General features: G+C 43.4%; 1 protein-coding gene across 1 annotated transcript in view; it reads right to left on the reverse strand.

Moving 5' to 3' along the window:
* Positions 1 to 2,377: 2,377 nt before the first annotated feature.
* Positions 2,378 to 21,263, reverse strand: part of sik2b (salt-inducible kinase 2b) — a 48,466-nt gene continuing 29,580 nt past the window's right edge. The window contains exons 5-15 of the mRNA XM_084351113.1: positions 19,846 to 19,970; positions 18,443 to 18,566; positions 15,052 to 15,278; positions 13,664 to 13,816; positions 13,081 to 13,236; positions 10,931 to 11,162; positions 10,546 to 10,839; positions 8,324 to 8,481; positions 7,434 to 7,547; positions 7,157 to 7,245; positions 2,378 to 6,798 (exon numbers count right to left, since the gene is read on the reverse strand). Coding sequence (XP_084207239.1) covers positions 6,168 to 6,798; positions 7,157 to 7,245; positions 7,434 to 7,547; positions 8,324 to 8,481; positions 10,546 to 10,839; positions 10,931 to 11,162; positions 13,081 to 13,236; positions 13,664 to 13,816; positions 15,052 to 15,278; positions 18,443 to 18,566; positions 19,846 to 19,970 — 2,303 coding nt within the window. The 3' untranslated portion in view covers positions 2,378 to 6,167. The remainder of the gene's footprint in view (positions 6,799 to 7,156; positions 7,246 to 7,433; positions 7,548 to 8,323; positions 8,482 to 10,545; positions 10,840 to 10,930; positions 11,163 to 13,080; positions 13,237 to 13,663; positions 13,817 to 15,051; positions 15,279 to 18,442; positions 18,567 to 19,845; positions 19,971 to 21,263) is intronic.

A 21,263-nucleotide genomic window follows, 5' to 3' on the forward strand; every position in this document is an offset into this window, starting at 1 on the left:
TAATGGATCTGTCCCTTTATCAGGATCTGCACCAAAGGCTATTGTGCTCTATTCTGGGCTGAGGCCCATCCTCCATCCAAGTTTCGTGGAATTCTGTTGAGTAGTTTTTTATGTAATCCTGTTGACAAACCAACCAACAAATGGACACGGATTTAAACCTAACCTCCTTGGGCAGAGGCAAAAACAAAGAAAAAAAAGAAAAAAGGATGAGAGATCTAGAGAGGAATTTCTGCAGCTTGAAACTATTTAGAAAAGTGCAGTTTGCTACACCAGAATTATGAAAAATTTAATTTTAGCAAACACAGGGAATATTCAAACTACATTGGCATATTTTGTCACTTTTTAAAAACAAAATAAGACATTAAGGACTCACCTCAGGACTGAGAATTACTCAACAAACAGATGTTCACTGTGAATGCTTTATAGCTTATAAACTGTTCATATGGTTTGAAAATAAACCTTAGTAGATAAATGAATAGTAATTCAGGTGTCAAAAAGTGTATTGAAGTATAAAGTACAATATTTCCCTTTGAAATGTAGTCGAGTAGAAGGAAAAGGAATAATGCTGTTTATTTGTGTGTGCAAACCTTTTTGGTACTTTTCATGGACTGCCCTTGAGTTCCTCCTGTTCACTGTCGTCTATTTTGGTGTTTTTGTTAATTTGATTGATTGCGTTATGGTTTGGGAATATGCGCTACCAAAGCAGAACAGAAATGATCAACGCAGGTGCAGCTTTGCTACCTGTCTTGCAAAGGAACCCTGTGCAAGCATTTGCATGGTGAGTGTTCCTCGTACAATTTGTGTTTAACCAAATTATCACAAACAGCTGCTCAAGTTTTGCCCTGGGGCAGGTTGAGCTTGCTCAGGGTGGGGCCACAGGGGCATTGGACCCTTCATTGGCTGAATTTGATGTGGCTTTTGTGTTTATTTACTGTACGCACACTAAAAGTCACCAGAATACAGGTAATTACAAGGTTACAAGGTAAATGTATTGTCATTTTTTTTTTTTATGTTTAAAAAACAAAACTATGTTGGAGTCCTTTGTGCGACATCTATTTTTAGAAACGGGAGTGTTGATGATGAATTAAGGAGTCTCAGCCTGGGAAATGAAGCCGATCTGTAGTCTGGTGGTTTGGCAGTGCTGTTCTTATTCTCCAGCATAAGGACTGAGTGGAGGGCAGTAGATACGGCATCCGCTGTGGATCTGTTGGTTCTGAAAGCATGCTGCTGAGGGTCTAGACTCATTATTTTGTATATGCTTTGTGTATGTGAGGTAGATCGTGAGTTTACCACCTCAGGGTGATTCTGCCCAGGTACGCTTCCATTCACTGTCAGGTGAACATGTTACGCCCTGGTACCTTTTCTTTTGTCCTGAATGTCATGAACTACACATCCGTCATCTCTTGTATTATCTCTACCAACAAATGTTTTTGTTAGCATAAGTGAATATAAATATTTAAATAATGTAACAGAACCCGTCCTGTGGCTCCTGCTGGATTGACCGCCTCGGGAGATTTAGTTCTGGTTGAAATGATTTCAGCTTCAGCTATGACTCAACGGTTTATATGAAGCACTTGGCGTCATTCATTTTTCCAGGTCATTAACCTGTGCCTACGCCACGCAACCCCGGGGTGCGATCAGACGGCTGCAGTTTGTAGTTACAGGACAATTGGATTATGCGGAGGAGAGAGCAGAGTGTGTGGTAGAAAATGCTTAAGTGTCAGCTCTGTATGAGCACAAACGGTAAATAAGTATTAAAGTATTGCCACAACACACAAAAGAAAACACCCACAACATTTTTTTATGTTCAATAAACCTTTTTTTAATCTCAACAGCAAGTTAGCTTATGTGTGGTCAACATCAATGAAGGTAAATATAAAACTGGATTTCTATTGATAGATTGATGTTTTTGTTTTATCAGCAGGAGGTGAAATTATGATACTCGGAAACACGTCCACTAGAATCTTCATGACTTTAGTCTTCAACTAGAGAAATATTGCTATAATACTTTTAAATGGCATACACTGATTGACCAACAAGAGAGAGAGAGAGAGAGAGAGAGAAAAAAAAAAGCACGGTAGAGAAGCTGATAAGAGAAGCTCCAAAACTCCACACGGTGGGTCGTACAGGGAAACTTCTGAGGGACTTTGGTTTTGTACCTTTGTAAAACCTGGCTCTACTTGAAGAAAAACAAAAATATTGAAAAGTAATCATAATAAAACAAATGATAAAAGGGTCCAACCAGAAATAATGACGCTATTCAAAATTCAGATTGAAAAAAGTAAAAGGCACACTGAACACTTTTCATGTTCAACACAAAATTCACCTCGGTGCAACTCGAGCGCGCACTGAGGATTCACTACACCTCTAATTTGTACAAAGAAAGTGTTACTGTCTCTTGGATTAAAACCAACAATCAGATAAAGTGTTACTGTGTCTGGTCTTTCTTTGAAAGAAAACTTTGTTTTGTGTCCATTATTGGTGGGGGAAAGAGAGAGAGGAGAAAAGGTGTTTCCTACAGATTACTGTTCGTTTCATCTGCCAGGAAACAGCAGAGCAATACAAACCTTTTCCACCTCCTCCTCCTCCTCCTCCTCCTCCTCCTCCTCCTCCTCTCTCGCTACGTCTCTCTTTCCCCCTTGTTGTCAAAGTGCCCCAGTATTCAACTTCCACAGATCACCCTGTAGCTGTACTACATGACCACTGACAAGACAGAGAAAACAATCATTGAAATATTCACTTTAAGGTGAAATCCAACCTTTAATACTCTCAAACCCCAGAATTGTTATTTTTTTTCTACTTGACATCCTTCTCTTTCCGAAGGACATTTACAACACAACCCACGAACTGGGTGTGACTTATTCCTGTCAATAAAATGTGGGTGTACGACCATATAGTTTGTAAATTTAAGGGTGGAACTATTAAGGCAGCCACAAGACCTGTTTTGCAACATGTCTTGTGGCTGCAGTGCACTTTGGCCTTTTGAGGCCATTGTTGCTGGAGTTATTAGTATCTCTGTTAAATGTCAGAGCTGAGTGGTGACGTACTAAGCATTTACTCTGAGAACCTGAGGGGGCGGACATCAAAACTTGGTTCTTGATGTGTTCAATGTCAGAAGTATCTGAATGTTTAGTTCATAAAATGTCATAAAATTTTGAAAAATGCTCATCATAGTTTCCAAAAGTTGAGAGTGGCTTCTTCAAATTTCTTCTTTTGTCCAACCAACTTGTCCAAAACCCAAAGACTCTTCATTTACTGTCATATAGGACAAAGAAAACCAGCAAATCCTTAAAGGGTAACCCCACCAGCGTTACACATTCAGGTGTTTACAGGTCTTGAGGAGTACTACTGCATATGTGGAAAAAGTAGTTTAAAGTCTTTTGTGGCTCTAGAGGAAGATGCATCTAATCTGATAAATTGCCTCCAGTGATGTCACTCACTGACTAGGTTGCATTGTGGGTAATGTAGGCTTTGGAAAGCAGTCCACTGGTCAGTTTAAAAAGAAATGATTCCACTTTTCTTCTTCCTTCTCAAAACCTGGCATCTACATTACCCACAGTGCAATTTATCCACCGAGTGACGTCACTGGGGGCAATTTATCAGATTACATGCTGGAGCCACAAAAGGCTTCACGCTACTTTTTTCACATATGCGGTAGTTCTCCTTAAGAACTGTGAATACACTAATGTGTAAAAGTGGTGGAGCTACCCTTTAATTTTAAGAAGCTGGAACAAGAAATGTGACATTTGTACTTGAAAAAAATCAACTGATCGTCTTATTGTTGCAGCTCTAGAGTAAACTCAAGTTGCGATGGGCATAATTCACAATTTTTTCTTTCTTTTACATTTTAACACCAAACAACAAATTGATTAATCAAGAAAATAATCATCAGATAATTTGGGGAAACAGTGTTAAAAGAATTTAAAGGTGGATTTTTCCTTGAAGTCTTGCACAGGACTGCAACCACAGTTGGTCCATATTTTCGAGTCATCATTTAAGAGACCACCTGTGAACTCCAAGGTAGATCTGCTGAGCCCAGTCTAAAGACAGAGTGATCGTCTCATCTGACCATAAACACTCCTGGAGTTGAACCCTCGACCACTGATGGACACACTTGATGGCAGATGGCCACAGTCCAATAATTTCATCTCAACCCTCTGACGTTCGCCGTCCGGTTACTCCAATGAGAAGCAGTTTTTTTTCCAAATCATCATCATGATGTCAGAGAAGTTACATCTGTGCGCTTCAAGTAGATTGAACACAGTCTAAGTGCTGTAAAAGAAAAAAGATCTCTCGTTTTGTCGCCGGCTTGCTGTCAGACAAAGAGCGGAGCCTTTTGTCAAAAATCCAGTGTCAGGTGACCGACGCCCGGCTGGTCTTCGTCTCACAGCAGCCCCCAACGTCAGAGAGGAAACATTCTTTCATGAAATCTAATGCAGGGAATCTTTAAGGGGTCGTTTCATTATTATTATAAACACGATTCATCGATAAAACAACAACAGAGGCATGACTGGAGCATCGAGGATGTAAACCAGAATTAATCTAAAAGCTACAGCTGTGCACTGAGGGAAAAGCACAGTTTGTGTTATTTTGAAAGGAGACGTCAATACAGTGTTTGTCTTTTTCAGTAATGACGACAAATGATTTGACAAATTTGAAGGATGAATTGTGCAAAAAAAACATAATCACACTCACACACATATATACACATACACACACACACACACACAACTGTATCCAGGCTCGACCCTGCACTTCCAGGGCGAGTGAATGAGAGATTATCTCCTGGTTACATCATCAGCTCAAGTGATGTCACTGCTGACGACTCAGAGGTCCCCGGGAACCAATCAGAGTTGGCTGTACAGGTGAGGCTTCCATTCGTAATCCCTCCACATTAAGGATTAATATTGCTTCAGTATTGCCACAAAAATAGAATAATATCAACTGTCTAACACCGCTACGTCTCAACCAAACACACGTTAATTACATCAGCCCCCATTTATCAGGCAAACGCATGACCCACAATTCAATTGTTAAACAGACGCGAGGCCATTTCTCCTGCAAAAACTGGTAATTATCCTCATCGTATTGAGTATAATGAAGCCTGGCGTGTGTGCGCAATCGGATGGAAAGGTGGAATAGCAGTTCAGTAGTGTAAGAAATAAATCAGGATCAGTAGTTAAGAGTCACAAAAAACACAAAGTAAACTAAAAAAAGCTATTATTTATGTCACAAAGCTTACATAAAAGCCTGCAGCTACAGATTTGCATTTATTATTTTCATTACTCGACTAAAATAATAGCTTGGAGAGTTTAGCGCTGTTAGAAGCACAAATGTAGCTCAATAAATGGTGCACAGTCGCCAATCTGGTGCTTCAATCAGCATGTTATGGGTGTATTTTTGGAGGAATACTGTAAATTTTAGTGTTGAAAACTATGCTCTCATGAATGTGACCATCATGTTAGCCTTTGCGCTCTCATTAGTGTGAAAAATAATTTCCACAAAGTGAACAAAAACACTTTTAACATTTGAATTTGTGGAGATATCCATGGTACCGTGATAAATGAGGGCCATTTTCTGTTGTTCAGTTGTTTTTTTATCTACTGAAATAAAAAAAAAAAAAAGCACAAAAGTGTTTTAAGAACCAGTCTATTGTTGTTGATGTCGTCCTATTTTAAATACAAAAAGCACTGCCAGCCACTGTCCTTTTGGTTGCCTGTCAGTCAGTCCTAAATGAGTTCACTTCCAAACCATTTCTAGGTGAAGTGCTGCACTCCAGGATGTGCAGCATCCCCCCCCCCTCGCAGGCTGCACGGCGCAGTCCTTACAGGTGCCACAACGTCCGTGACAGCAGCGGCCTCACCAAGTCAGCAGGGCCAGGCTCACATTGTGCCACATTTTGGACCTGTTCCTGCCTCACGGAGCCGATGAGAACAGAGGAGGAGAGGGAGTAAGGGAGGTAGGCTAAGGGAGGATTTTGGTAGAAAGGTTGTCTTGAGGTTCGTCACAACTAAGAAATGAAGTTTGTATTAGTCGTACAAAAATTAACACTTCTCCGTCCCTGTTGCTACGCTTGTGGCCTCCCCTTATATTTCCACTCTCTGCTCTTAGTGCGGTGTGGGTTGTCATTGCTTAATACTGCTTTCTATTCACTCCCTCAGCTGGCTTTAGTTGACCAGTACGAAGCCATGAGAGTCCACGGTCTCCATCATCTCACTGTCCAGGAGGGAGCTCTGCAGATCAGGCAGTCCCAGGCCGTCTGACTGCCCTGGACCAGCCAAAACCCCGGCCATAGCTCTGGCCTCAGCCTCTCCTGGAGCAGGTGGGGGCAGCAAGGTGGGGTCCAGCGGGAACTCGTACTGGTCTGGGTGAAGAGCCTCGGTGGAAGGTCCCAGGATCTGCTGCTCACAGCCTACAGGGTAGCTGAAGCCCAGGCCGCTGGCAGAGGCTTCATGAGGCTGGAGCTGGTGGTGGAGGTGAGATCCAGGGGGCAGGTGTTGGGTGTAGTGGTGGTGGCTCATGTAGGGATCATAAAGCAGGCCCTCGCCCGGTTCCATCAAAGGACTCAGGCTGTGGGGGTGGTTGAATGGAGGCGAGGCCTGAGGACTGCCTTGCTGCTGGGGCTGAGGTTGGTGGGCGGCTGACATGGGGGGGCCCTGAGGGGAGCTTTGGGACGCCGCCAGGTCCAGAGCAGGGCTGCCTGTCGGGTAGGATCCTTCAGCTATCTGCATCTGGTTGAAGTAGGTCTGCAGCCCCATGCCCTGTGACTGCTGCAGGTACATCCTCTTCTGGTGCAGTCTGTGTGGAGAGCAGCAGAGCCCACTTAGCTCAAGACAACACTTTGAATCAACACAATTGAGAAGAGAAAGCTTGGAAAACGTATGCAGAAGCACTGGTGGGCAAAATTTAATATGAAAATGGAATTGTTGAAAACACGGTGTTTCCTGCATTGGTGGCATAGACAGTGTCCCAGACCACTGAAAAGCCACATTCCCAATTTGTACATTTCTTTTTGCAAATCGTTCAGCTCTACTCTAAATATAATCTTCTTGTATTAAAAAGGGCATCACAGCTGAATAAAGAGAAAAATACAGAAAATATTTTGTGACTAAAGAATGAAACGTAACGTGGAGCAGACGTGTAAAGCATGGTTTACCTGTGTTCCTGCAGCTGTTGCTCTAAACTTCGAGGAGACTCCTTACAGAAAAGTTGGCAGCTAGCAGGACTGTTAGCCAAGACGTTGGCCTTTTGGGCAGAAGAGAGATTGGGACTGATGACTGTTGTTCAGGATAACCATTACCATGGTAACAGGCTACAAACTGTTTCATCATCCTTACATTTCCAAATGATATCACTGAATGTTATGCAAAGACAGATCTGTACGTGTATCATAAATCAGTTTATTATAGAGTGTAGTTGGTGTTTGACTGTACCTGTAGTCTATGAGTGAGGTATTGTGTCTCCAAACTCTGTCTGCGGGACAGCAGAGGTGGATGCGGCCCACCTTGGTATAAAGCTAGGCCCTCCTGCTGCTTGGAAGCTTCGCCCTTCGATTAAAACACATAAAGCATTAGAACAAGCGACGTTAATGCTCGCGTATCCCAGATGCCCTCTCCTGTCGGTTAATGAAGCTGTGTCAGGGTCTGGGTGCTTCATCGTGTGGTCTAACTGGATTATCCATGCTGTCTCCTGCCCAAATGCCTGTGTGGTGACTGATCAGCCAGATGCCTTTCTCTAAATGGCATGTACCACAGGGATTACACAGTAGTTAAATGAAATGAAAGCAAATTAAAAGGATGATGGGGCCTGAGCATCATAACCAACAAAGAGCTGCGTTATTGCATTATGAGAGATGGACAAAAGGAAAACAACTAGATCTTGTCTGCCTCTACAATTAATTTTGTTTGTGTTTTTCTTTTCCACAGGAAAGCTTTTGGATCTGTCCTCGAATGGTCCCCTTGCACTGTGAGTGAGTGTATTATTTTGTGTATATGTGTGCCTGTTTTTGTGTGTGATTGCAGCTTGGGCCTATTGAGTGCCAGTCACTACTATGGTTAAGTCTGACTGACTTCAACAATGGCTGCATTCACTTTGGCCTAGGTTCCAGGCTCCAGGCCCCAGGGGGACGGGAGACAGTAAACAAGCCACAGTTGGCTGCCTCTCGTGGGGTTACACAACAGCCTGGGTGCCCTTTTTTTTCTCTGGCCAATATGGGGTGAGGATAGTAGAGGGACTGAGGCTGAGAACGGGTTTGGGAAGAGAAAGATCTTGAATGGGTCTGAGTGAAGGGTGTGTGTTTGTGTGATTATTCAGTACGGCTGACCTCCAGGAGGTTGTGCAAGTGGTGCTGTGGTCCCAGGGGGCCCATGGCGGCCCCTTCCCCGGAGCCCATCTGCTCCACCAGCATCTGGACTTTGTTCAGCTCCAGGATGCCTTTGGTCCTCGCCAAGTTCTGGAGGTGCTGCCGAAACGCGACCAGACCTGAGAGCACAAGTGAATCCAAACGATGAAAAGTCAGTATTGATTCTCAGCAGCTGATCGATAGAATCACTTTGCTGTCAGAAAGCCAGCGTCAGTCCTCATCGCTCCTACTGTCAATGAGACTGGATGTACGTCATGAGCGACTGTGGGTGGGTTTGTACATGTGACTATATCTGTGTGTGTGTGTGTGTGTGTTAAGACCCATCCAGTGGTGACGAGCTGTGGCTGTGAACGACAGGTCCTGACTCACAGTGATGGTGGGAGTTATTTAAAACGAGAGTCAGCAGTCTGACGCAAAAGAATCCACCGCATCAACACTCTCCAAAGAGGATTACGAAAAAATAAATATATAAATAACTGCAAATACCAACTGGGAGTACACAGTGCAGGCTGTCAATGCAGAGCTACGGAAGTAACACACATTTTTAAGCTATAATTATAGTTTCTACTTAGGGAGCGCACAGGTGATTTACAAGATGCGAGCACAGAGTAATGTAGCCGTAAAGGAGAGGTAGATAGGTTGGTTAATATTCCCTCTTATATTTAGGATAGAGTGAAATTCTTCATGCCGCAGACTGAAACTTTGAAAAGAGAAAGAAGATGGAGTACAAGCTGTACAGAGGGAGAAGGAAAAAGGAGATGGATAGAGAGAAAGAGAGAGAAAGAAGGGGGAAGGAGAGATATGTGGGCTGAAACCTTCAAATATCTGCCTGTGATTCATAACGTGAATCATCACCGTTGTAGTCGTCAGAGGGACCGGAGAGGAGGAGAGAGGAGGAAGAGACGGGGGGGAAAAAAATGGGTGTGAAAAAGAGGAGGGGGAGCAAATGACAGAGTGGGAATGAGGCACTTTATCCGGAAGGCAGTATACATATATATGTGTGAGGGAGCAGCTGCAGCAGGGGTGTTGTGTCTGTGTCATGAGAATCAGCGCTCTTCCTCTTGACTGGTGCTCTTGTGCTCCGCGGATCCCGGAGCCTCAGACATATGCACTGTGACACTTTAGACATCAGACTCTCCGCAGCTCGCAGTGACGGAGCTTAAGTGGACGTGTCGGATCTGGCATTTAATCGACACTCGTGTGTGTCACATAGGTGGTTTCAAAGCTCTTCACTCAAACTGTCTCGTTCGCTTCCACTTCAGAAAGAGATTTTCTGTATGTCACAGAGCGTCTCTCAACATCGTCTCTCAAGAGCAGGTCTGAACTTGCTGCATTCAGCTGCATCGATGGCATGATACAGATTTTGTAGTACTGATGTTGAAATGTCTTGTGACTGTATTGACTAATGGGTAATGTACCGATTTAGCACTGCACCTTCTATAACCAAAGAAAGTATTAAAAACCGATCCAGCAGAAACAGAGATGTCGCCGTTTTTATTCCACTCATTCGTCTTCCTTGTCAAAACCTGCTGCCTACATTAACCATATTGCAATTTGACGTTTCAGTTGGAGAGTTGGGTATTGGAAAAACGTTTCTAGATACTTGTAAGGCTTCAATCTAACATTACTGATACTGTACTTTAACATTAACAAAGTGTTTCTGTTGTCTACCCGATAATAATTAAGATGGAGGATAAAATGATAGTCACTGTAACAAGTTTCTAGAGGAAAATCCTGTGCCACAGACACAAATGTAAACATTAAACTCAAGCGCTTAATTGTGAAAACAATCTGAGAACAATGGATAATGCACAGACTTTGATACATAACATTGGTGCAGTTCTCCTTTAAAGTGGATTTGTCCATTTGTCTAGTGGTGGGCCCTTAGTCATCTTTCCATTTTTCTTTGCAGCTTTTTTTCCCACCTCATCCATTTAACTGCACTGAAAATGTCACATATTACAAGCAGTAAAACTTCCTATTATGGCGGGCGGCAGAACGGCCTTGTGCATATTGAGGTCGAATTGGAGTGCTTGGATTTATCAAGGAAGATACTCAACCCATTATGAAGTCAGTGCAGTCTGAGTGCATCTAGAGAAGTGGGTGATTTGAGAAAAGGTCCAAGTAGGAGAATGACTAGACACTGAGGAAAGAAAAGACAAATTAACACCGGCGGTTCTAACCTTGGGTGAGGGAGGTGTCAGAGGCACGGCGTCCTTCTCTGAAGCTGATCGGGGAGCGGTTGTGCGCTTCTCTGTGCTGGGAAGTCAGGGCGGCCATTGCTGGGTTGGCGGGCCGAGCGCTCATGAAAGGCGCAGCGGTGATGCCAGGGGCAGAGCTGTTGGCCTGTACCACTTCACAGAGAGAGGGGGGATCCTCTAGCAGGCCGAGGTCGCTGTGCATGGAGCCCATGTCGTAGCCCATGTCCGAGTCCACGCTGCCCATGGAGGGGTTGTGGCCTAGAGTGAATAATTTACCTGGGGGACAAAATGATTTCATTCAATTTCAACGGCTTCACCTTTTAATGTGACAGTCTACAGGTGTGTGTTTGATCAGGTGACATCATACCTTGGTTGGAAGTCCCCGGCTGGTTGGTCACCTCAGACAGGGTGTGTCGCCGCTGGCCGAACCGGGCTGTCTGATAGGCCGAGAGCATGTGGGGCGGATCATCCTCTGTGTCAGGCTCCTCGGTCTCGATACCCTCATCGATCGAGGTCTCCATCATGTTGCTAGGCGACGAGGTGGAGGACTTGCGGAGGACAGTGGGGGGAGGCAGGGGGTCCAGCAGGCAGCCGTTCACCTAGATGGGAGGGGCGGGGGATAAAAGGGCCAGAAAGAGAGAACGATAAACATACATCCAAAATTGACTGCGCCAGGAAGAAAACAGCAGGAGCCAGGACACATTGTTAGTCAAATCAGGAGTCTTGAACACACACACAGACACACACACACACACACACAGACACACACCACTTGGACACAAGAAGGAGACCACCATACTGAGAATGAGGGCTCCATTAGTTGCTCTCCTCCCTCTGTTTTCCCTCCACTCACCACAGTTGGTCTCATACTGGGAGTGTGTGTGTGTGTGTGTGTGAGTGTGTGTGTGTGTTTGTTACAGCATGTAGACGGGCCTGTGTGTGTTGGCCTAGAGGTGGAGGGTGGGGATAAAGGAATGCAGGGCCAGGAAGTGAGCGCTGACTGAAAGTGCTGTGTGAGTGACACACACACACAGACATAAATTCACACACACACACACACACACACACACACACACACACACACACACACACACACACACACACACACACACACACACACACACACACACACACACACACACACACACACACACACACAAGACAAAGATCATCTGCATGAGTGGCTGCAGTAACCGGAAAGCCTGGTGTTGGCCTAGAGAGAGAAACTTTGCCCAATTCCCCATCTGCTTTCTGTAGTGCGCGGAGAGGAATGCTGTTACTCAACTGACACACACACACACACACACACACACAGACACACACACACACTGAGGACAAGAGGGGAAATCAACATTGAGTAATAGACGATGAAATGGGTTGGGGTCATACGGGAGAGGATGAGGAAGAGGAGAGAAAGAGAGGAAGAAGGAGCTGAATGGAAAAGAAAAAAGGGGACAAGAACCATAGAGCCAAAAATGAAAAAAAAAAAAAAAAAAAAAAAAAGGATTCGCCATTGGCTGATGGGTAGGAGGGGTCACAGCGGCGAGATCACTGGAGCAGCGCAGCAGCTTCCTGTCCATGTGTGTTCACTCAGCTTCGCATTAGGTCACATCATCATCACCATCATCACAGGACCGCTTACATAACCGGGCTCCATTCACGCAGATAACACACACACTCTGTCTCTCTCTGTGCTTACAACACACACACACACACACTCACTCAGGGTGCATACACACACATATAAAACACTGAATGTCCACATAACTTTTTATTATTGGCGCCAGGAGAAGGGGTGGGATGGAATAGAAATTTCGAAGAATGATACTGTATGTGTGTGTGTGTGTGTGTGTGTGTGTGTAGGCCTGCAGGTGTGTGAGGCCGTCAAACTCAGACCACTGGTGTCTGTGTTCTCTAATAGTCGGTCAGCTTAACAACAGGCCTGGAGGAAAAGGTCGCTGGTTGGCACAGATAAACAGGGAAAGAAGGCGAGCACAGTGTGTGTGAGTGTGTGTGTGTGTGTGTGTGTGTGTGTGTGTGTGTGTCTATAAGCCGCGCAGGACAGGCAGCTGTCCCGTATGATGTGAGTGCTGGCTGAGTTCTTACATAAGAGAACGAGTCAGCTGCACTCTGGCAGGTCGACGGAGCGAGCCAAAGCTCGAAATCTCAAAAGGAGGCACACACACACACACGCACACGCATGCACAAACGCACACACACACACACACACACGCACACACGCACAAATGCACGCACACACACAAGCATGCAGCGACATTTCTGATTCACAGTGAGAGTATGCTTATCAAAGCGAATCACTGTCAAGCTTATCGGGATCATTTTTCAGGACATACTTGTGCAAGCTGTTAATGACCGTAATAAATACAACCTCCCTAACCGAAAAGCCAGACGCAAGTGAGCCGTCGTACGAGGGCAGAGGACGAACACACAGACAAAAAGACACCCACGTCCCCAAAGCTTGTACCCGTTTTTTTATTGTACTGGTTTTGGACCTACTTTTGGCGTGTTGACATCCTCCACTGTGAAATTCTGCTCCAGGGCACATGCAGTCTGGGGGAAGGTGAAAGCATCGGAGGCTTGGGGCACAGCGGGGGAGCGCAGCAGACGAACGCCCTGCGGGAGCAAACCCACCTGGGCTGAACCACTGGTCGACTGCAGAGAGGGAGGAAACAGAGGGAGAGTCTTTGACATTACATCAAAAAAATCTCTCTGATTCAGAGCCAATACTTAACAAAATCCTTGATAATAAAGCAATTAAAATGAAATTGAGCTGCTGTGAATTTGACTTTGTAATCCAAACGAGATACAAAAGCCAGATCCTGGACTGTGGGGGAAATTAAAGAGAAACTGCACAAGAAGCGACAAAGAAAAGAAAATAATGAATAATGTAACCGAGGGAGACGCATTAAGATCAAGGCTGGGTTGGAAAAGAGCAGGTGAAGACAGAACCAGGCTGGATAAATAAATGAATGAGTCGTGTCTGTCTGTTTGTTCCTGGGTGCAGGTGTGAATAATGGAGCTTTGATCAGGGAGCTCTGGATGCTAATCTCAACGAACCACCTCGTAACCCCGCGGTTACCTTGACCACAGTCTGTTCGGCGATGGTGCTGGGTCGTCGCTGGCGGGCGTCGAGCCGCTGTTCGACGGGGAAGCTGCAGCGATGGGCCTTGAGCCGCTCCACCAGCAGGTAGTAGATAGCAGCAAAGTGGTTGTAGCTTTTGTTCTGCAGAGACTGGAGGATGACAGACATAACAAACGGTGGTGTCGGTAATTGAAGTTACAACTGGAGCACACCTGACTTAACTGTGACAGCTCTGAATGCACGCTGAGATAATTCCATATTTCTTTTCCCTCTGTGGAATTACTAAAGAGCAGCGTATAGATTTAAAATACAAGAAATAGATATATTTAAAGAAAAGACGGCACACAGAATGTACTGCATATAAATGTGTTTTAGGATACTACACACCACGTGCCTATTAAAAATATGCCTGCAATGTTCTATCACTTTATCGCTTTCTTATCTCTCTGCATCTGATTCTTGAGCTGCTGTAACAAGTGAGTTTCCACGGTGCCGGATCAATGACGCTTTTGAAAACTTTATCTTCATCAGTATTTTGACTTCGGCAGTGTTCAATCAAAGAGTCGATATATTTCCCTTTATTTTCCGAGCACATTGTTATATTTTGGCTGAATATTGTAGTTAGTTTCCCAATTAAAAGTGTTTTTAATTGATCACTACAGCAGAGATAAAAAGTCAAAACTAATAATAAACAGAGATAAAAGTAATAATTTTGAGACAAAAGTCATAAATATGAGATAAAAAGTCAAAATGATGAGATAAAAAGTTAAAATGATGAGCTAAGAAGTCATAAATATGAAAATAAAAAGTCAGAATTGAGATAAAAAATTCAACGGTTAAAAAAAAAAGTCAAAATTATGAGAGAGGGTCATAATTTATCTCATAATTTTGATCTCATATTTATAACATCTGATTTCATATCTATCAAGACAAAGTTTTCATCAACTTTTCTTTTTTAACTGCTGGATATGGGCTTTTATTACAGAATTTTCTTCCAGTTTCAGTCATTATGTTGTTTGTTTTGTGATTCATGTGTGACTTAGCTAATGCTGCAATTGCCCTTTGGGATGAATAAAGCACATATATTTTACTAGGGGAAAAGGGAACACTTCACAGAAAGTACTTTGTTACTTTCTCCCACTGGCTCATCCAGTCGGCAACAATGAGATTCTCAGATAGGGAAAGAGTAAGGCTCAAGGATGGCCGCATGCCTCCACTTGCCCAAGGTCTTATTCCACAGATTTTTATCCAACTTGTATCTGTTTATTTATTTTAAATCAGCTGCACGGCTTAGTCAGATTCACCATTCAGCTTAAGTGCACATGGTAAAACTGGTTCTCTGTTAGTTTATACTTCTTGTTGAATACATAAAGCTAACTCCTCACCTCTATAGTCTTGTGCTGGTCGATACCAAGGCTGTGCATCAGGCGAAGGACCTGCTCGCTGTACTCTCCCACGCCTGCCTCGCCCTCAGCAGACAGAGGCTGCTGGTACAGAACCGGCCTCTGTACAGGAACGTACAGAGCCATCCACTTGTGCTCCTTGATCTGGGCCACAGACAGACGCTTCGACGGGTCCAGGACCAGCATCCTGCGGATCAGGTGCTCACAGTCTGGGTGAAAAGAACAATCACAGGAGGATGTGAGACGTTTTTCTTTTAAAAAGCATTTCATACTTTGGTTTTTACAAAAAGGATTCGGTTGTTTATGTTTGATAACGATGAGCACCTCTTGTATAACCTATGATGAAGCAAATTAAGCCCCGTCAAAGCAGCCCAGATGAAGTGGGGCAGAAATAACATTCAGGAGCTTAAAATCTGTAACATTCTTTTCTCAGTTTCCTTTGCTGTCACTTCTGAGCTGCGCAGCTACACTCTTTTCTACTTTCCTCCCCTCCTAATGAGAGCTCCTCACCTCTAGTTAGTGGCTAGATGAGTTTGACGTCAGACACAGCTGGGTTCTTAACAGGATTACAGTTCCCCTGGCTGTGCTGCTCTGGCCTGCCTGCACCCCTACCGCCTGCACTGCATTCCTGCCCGCCACACGGCATCTTTACCCGTATACCCTGATGCGGCAGTCTTAAAGCAAAACAGGTGTCGTTTCAACAACTAAACCCTGGAATATAGTTTTTAAATCATCATCTTGACCTTGAGTTTTCATTCTGATCTTAAAATCCTTTCGCAGATATCCTGTCTTCCATCTCGGTGGTAGTAGAGAGACCTCAGCAGTTTATAAGCCCAAGGACCTGACTGCCAACATGAACTCCCTGCTTCACATTCCTCCCTGTTGCCCTGCTGATCCACTAACGTCTGCTTACATCACATCTTTTTCTACCTCATGCCTGCCGGTTTCACTTTCTTTCCCTGTTACATGCATAACCACTGTGCCCTTCGCTGCACTTTAATGCCATGCTGTGGCATCTTAGCAGCTTGTGCGGCTGCTAAGTTACAACCTGCTTCAAATACAATACACTGAAATATGTTTGACCCACAACATACTCGGGGCTCTGCTCGTTGCTACACCCGTGTTTATAGCAACAGCCGAAGCTGGGCACATTTTTCAAAGCTACTAACCACAAGGGAAGCTCTGAGTATGTAAAGAGGTCGCCGCTGCATAACCTTCTAGCTTCTCTGGCTGATTGATTGACACACCGTTCTCAGCCGGTACGTTACACCGCCGTGACTTAACCACAAAACTATCCCAGTTAACACTTGTAATGTCCCAGTGGTGTAGAGTTGCACCAAGCGAGGAGAACAGCAGTGTGTGGTGAGAAGTTGAAGCGCAGAGAGTGGGTACTGAGGCTGACTTATTTGATTTATTTGACAAGACAAAGGAGCCCAAAAACAACAGACTATAACTGGCAGATATAAAATATAATCATCATGTATGACTGTGGACACAAGCGTAACACCACACACAGACATTTAATGAATGAAATGAAACACAAGCTGCAATTTAAACATCAACACATTTCACACCCAGTTTTGTTTCGGTGTGCAATGTGGTTGGATCAGTTGTGGGGCGAGGTGATATGGCCTTAAAATAATATTGGGATATTTTAGAGGCTATATCGCAATACACATCATTTATCTTGATATTTTTTAAATCTCCTCTTAAGGACTTCATAAATGCTACGACTGGGTGACAAAATCAAATATATCACTATCACTACATTTTACATAAAATGTCGCCTTTATACTTAAACTTGGTTTGAGAATTTTGTTTCATTGTTGATTGTAGCTTTGTAAATGTAATGATTTGCAACCTTTCTTTGCAATTTATGATAGCAAATGAAGAGCCGTTGGGGTTTGGACTTTTGAATGGACAAAAGAAGCAACTGGAGCACATCACTCTGGGCTCTGAGAAAATGTTATGAGCAAGTTTTCATTGTAAAAACAATCGTCAGATTAATAAATAATTAAATTAATTGTTTGTTGCAGCAACACTTGACTTGAGTATTTTTGGGACATAATGAGCAATCTGAGATAATTCTGGAAACCTGTGCATTTGCATTTTAAAAAAACATTCTGACATTTTCTAGACCAAATGATTCATGGATTAATCAAAAGAATATCGGTAGATGCTTTAAACTGCAATCTGCACTGAGTTTCAGCTGTATGTGTCATGCACAGATAAAGATACAAACTCAGGAATTGGGCTGTTTGTTCTGGATAACATGACTCCAGGCTATTCTGTTCAACTATCCACCACAGCCTGTGCAACATGCAACAGCAGGGGAGACACAAGAAAAAAATCTACTGTTGTTATCAAATCAGTAAGTTGGGAGTAGACCACACCGCACCACATCATAGTGCTGAGATATGCTGTAGTGAGAGTTTACTGTGCGGTGCAAGGCTGTGCTGTGCACCACAGCGCTGGCCGGCGGGAGAAACAAGAGCAGATGAGATGGATGAAGAAATCGGCACACTCTGTTCCCCTTGTTCGGGGAACAGGGGCTGGACTGGGGGTGGGGAGACGGGTTTGAGTGTCAGTTTGGCCACGGAGCTGACATTACACTCCTACATTCCCCTTATGTCTTAACTGTTTCAAGGTCCTGAACAGAGAAAAAAAGAAATCTGGTCGACTCTCTCACCACACCCCCTGTGGAGAAAGTGCTACAGACTTGCAGATGGGATCCAGAGAAACAAGACAAGAGGAACAGACAGGGCCACAGACGGACAGGAAGATGTCTCACAGATAGAGAGCATGAGTCAGACAGACGTGCAAACACACAGAGAGAGACAGACAGGCGAGCTGCTGGAAGGCGTCACTGGCTCTTCCCCAGGTTACATAAACAGCTCCAGCTCTGGACTTAATCTGCTGCCAGCTAGCTAGCACAGCCGCTAACAGCAGGGCTGCTTTGAGACAGTTAGCCAACCTGACTCACCCTGCGGCTTGCGCGCACACACATGCACACTGACGCACGTACACACATTACAGAGGACAATGACAGAGCCTCTCCTCCTGTATCCAATCAAATGAGCGGAATACTCTCTTGTTAATGAAATGACCCTCTGACTGGGTGCAGCCACAAGAGAGTCTGCCGCTTACATTAATATATGTATGGTGACTGAAATAGGAAAGTGTGAGCGAATGGGAATTTTCACGCCATTTTCACCTCTTCGACTGCATACTGTGATATAAAGGAGACTGGAGGGTGTCTCACAAATACACCGCATGCGTGTACATTTACAGGAATGTGAGGTACAGAGGGGTGGGAGCTGGCACAGTCTCTCATCTTATTTTGTGTTAAATATCCAAGAGAGTCTCTCCTTACCTTCAGTCATGAAGTAAGGGATGCGAAACCTTCCTTCTAGGACTCTCTGTCGAAGCACAGGCAGAGTGGGCCCGTCGAAGGGCAACGCGCCGCACACCAGCACATACAGCACAACCCCCATACTCTGTGAACGTGAATACATGCACATACAGAGAACAAGGTCAGGGCAGGAGATAAATCAATCAGAAGTGACTGGATGTAAGTAAGCATGATGGCATATAAAAGTGCTGTACTTGAGAACAATTTTGAGTATTTCCATTTTCTGCCACTCTATGCTTCCACTTGACTAAATTCAACTAAAATTACTTATATTGCAGATTGCATGCGGCAGCTGAGCCAAAGCAACACATTTTTAAAGTAATTTATTTCTGTCCAATTGGATTAAAAAAAAAAAAAAAAAAAGGATTTTAATAATCAGGAAAATGCTAAATATCAGATTCGATAATCGTCCAGACTAATAATTGATGAAGCCACAGTATAAAGTCAGGGTTGGGATGTGATAAAAACACACCTCACGTGAATGACGGATGAAAAAACTGTTTGTCATTATTGATGAAGGCATGGCCTGCACATTGTATCCTGAGTGTAAATACTACAGATTCCAAACTGAAAAAACAACATGAGGTTATCACCATTTATTTATCCTTTATTTGTGCAGGATGATCTTGTAATTTATGATTACTTATTTAAGATTCCTCTCTGTTTTTCACAAAAACAGGATGTGTGTCAAAGTAATTCCAGTATGTTTTTTGTGCCATTTTGATGGTTACTGGGATAGTATTTTGAATCCCAATTATGTTTGACACTGTAATCCTGATATATACATTATATACTTGCATGTAAATATGTACTTTGATACAAGTATATTTATTACCAGAAAATGACTTTTGATATTCAAGTTAATATCAGATACTTAAAGACTTTTACTACAGTACTATTCACATGGGTGAGTTTTACTTTTACCATATTTTAACACAATATCATATATATCTATCTATGACTTTTGGGTACTTTTTTACAACACTGTAAATTAGGTTAAGATTATTGTTTGCATTCACAACCTTACATACGGTACACATAAATACATGGTCTTTCACACATATGAAAACATGTAAAAATATGATAGACGATTGCAATAGGCTGGTTAAAAACTGTGGTTGGGAAACATCATGTGACAGGAACAAATCTGCTGACTGAATCATTCACACTTTGTTTCTATTATTAGATTTATGTAATTTCTCAAAAATGAATTGCATCAGCTCATTTCCTGTAGCTTAGTAATGTAAACGTCGAAGCAAAACTGCAGCAAGGAAAAAGATCCATATCTCAATTCAATGCATGTGTCACTGTATTTGGAAAAAAGATGATTAAAAATATAGTGGTGATGCAATCACTCATCTTACCCAGATGTCTAGCTGTGGGCCCTCATACTGTTGGCCTTCAAAGACCTCTGGAGCAGCGTAAGGCGGGCTGCCACACCACGTGGCCAGAGGCTCCCCGGGCTGGAAGAAGTTCCCGAATCCAAAATCTACACAGGAAAGAACACCAGGGGAAGTAAAGTAAAGATAATGAATCATTAGGCCCAATCAAACATTAGACCCTTCCAAAATCTGCTGTGAACATGGTGCTGTATGCAAAAAGGCAACCTCCAACTGTAAGTATGACTTGTGACTGTAAAAAGGGAAGAGGTCAGGCACACGGTGATATTTATAATACAGCTGCTGATGTGCTGAAGTGGACAAAGAAAATGTCCAGAACAACAGGTGAGTTATGTCATTCGTAACTGTCTCCAAGGGGTCTGCAGGTTTTGCATAACGTAATGTGTGATCCACATATTTGTATGTTGAGGAAATGGGGCTTTGTATGAGGTAACCTCCCCTGGAGACTGACATGAGGTCATCAACGCTACGCTCAGATTAGTTGTCTGTCTGATTCGACTCCTCAGAGGAACAGGAGAGAGAACTTACACTCGCATAAAATCACACAGAGAACGCTGAAAAGTTCATGTCTGCCTTTCATTAAAATCCAACTAAAAGCTGCAGGAATATCTGCCAAATTACACAGAGCCAACTAGAGTGTCTGCAATTACTCTGCCAGCCCCCTTTTTTCTATCACTTCCTTCTCAAACCTTCTCCAGTAAATGATCCTTTGTCTTCCCTCCTCATTTGAGTTTACAAGAATTGCTACTTACTGATCAACAGGAAATTAATTACCGACTATTTGATAATTGACTCTTAATTTCTAAGTTACTTCTCAGAAATGAATCCCTCATGTTTTTCCTCTGCCTCATTACTATCGTAAATAGAAGTTCTTGAACTTGTGACTGGGACCAGTTGTGTTAAGGCTCAACAACAAAGTAAATCAACTGATGATAGATAAGAAAAAATATTCCATACTTAGTTAGTTTATTATCACCGGTACCCTGTGATGGCATCATGGGACCTGACAGCAACAAGAGCAGACAATCGGGCTCACTTAACCCTCCACCCCCACCCTTTTTCCATAATTCGAAACAGTTACATAAACAGAAAAATTGTATTGCAAAACAAATAAATAACACTGATAAAAAAAAAATCTGTCTTACATAATAGGGCTGGAGGTGATGTGGGTTCACACACACACACAAAGACACACAAACGTCACATGCACAAACTAAGCAGTGTGTGAGGGAGTAAGAGAATGTGAAACCGATTCCTTTACCTTCTCTCTGAAAAGGATGATGCTCTGAATCATCATCCTTTACAATTAACCAGACACAGTCTACGCTATATGCATATTTAGTCTAGACTGCAGGAGTGGACAAAATAATAGAAACACACGT

The sequence above is a fragment of the Pagrus pagrus genome, assembly GCF_965226575.1.
Source record: "Pagrus pagrus genome assembly, chromosome: 4".
Classification (NCBI taxonomy): domain Eukaryota; kingdom Metazoa; phylum Chordata; class Actinopteri; order Spariformes; family Sparidae; genus Pagrus; species Pagrus pagrus.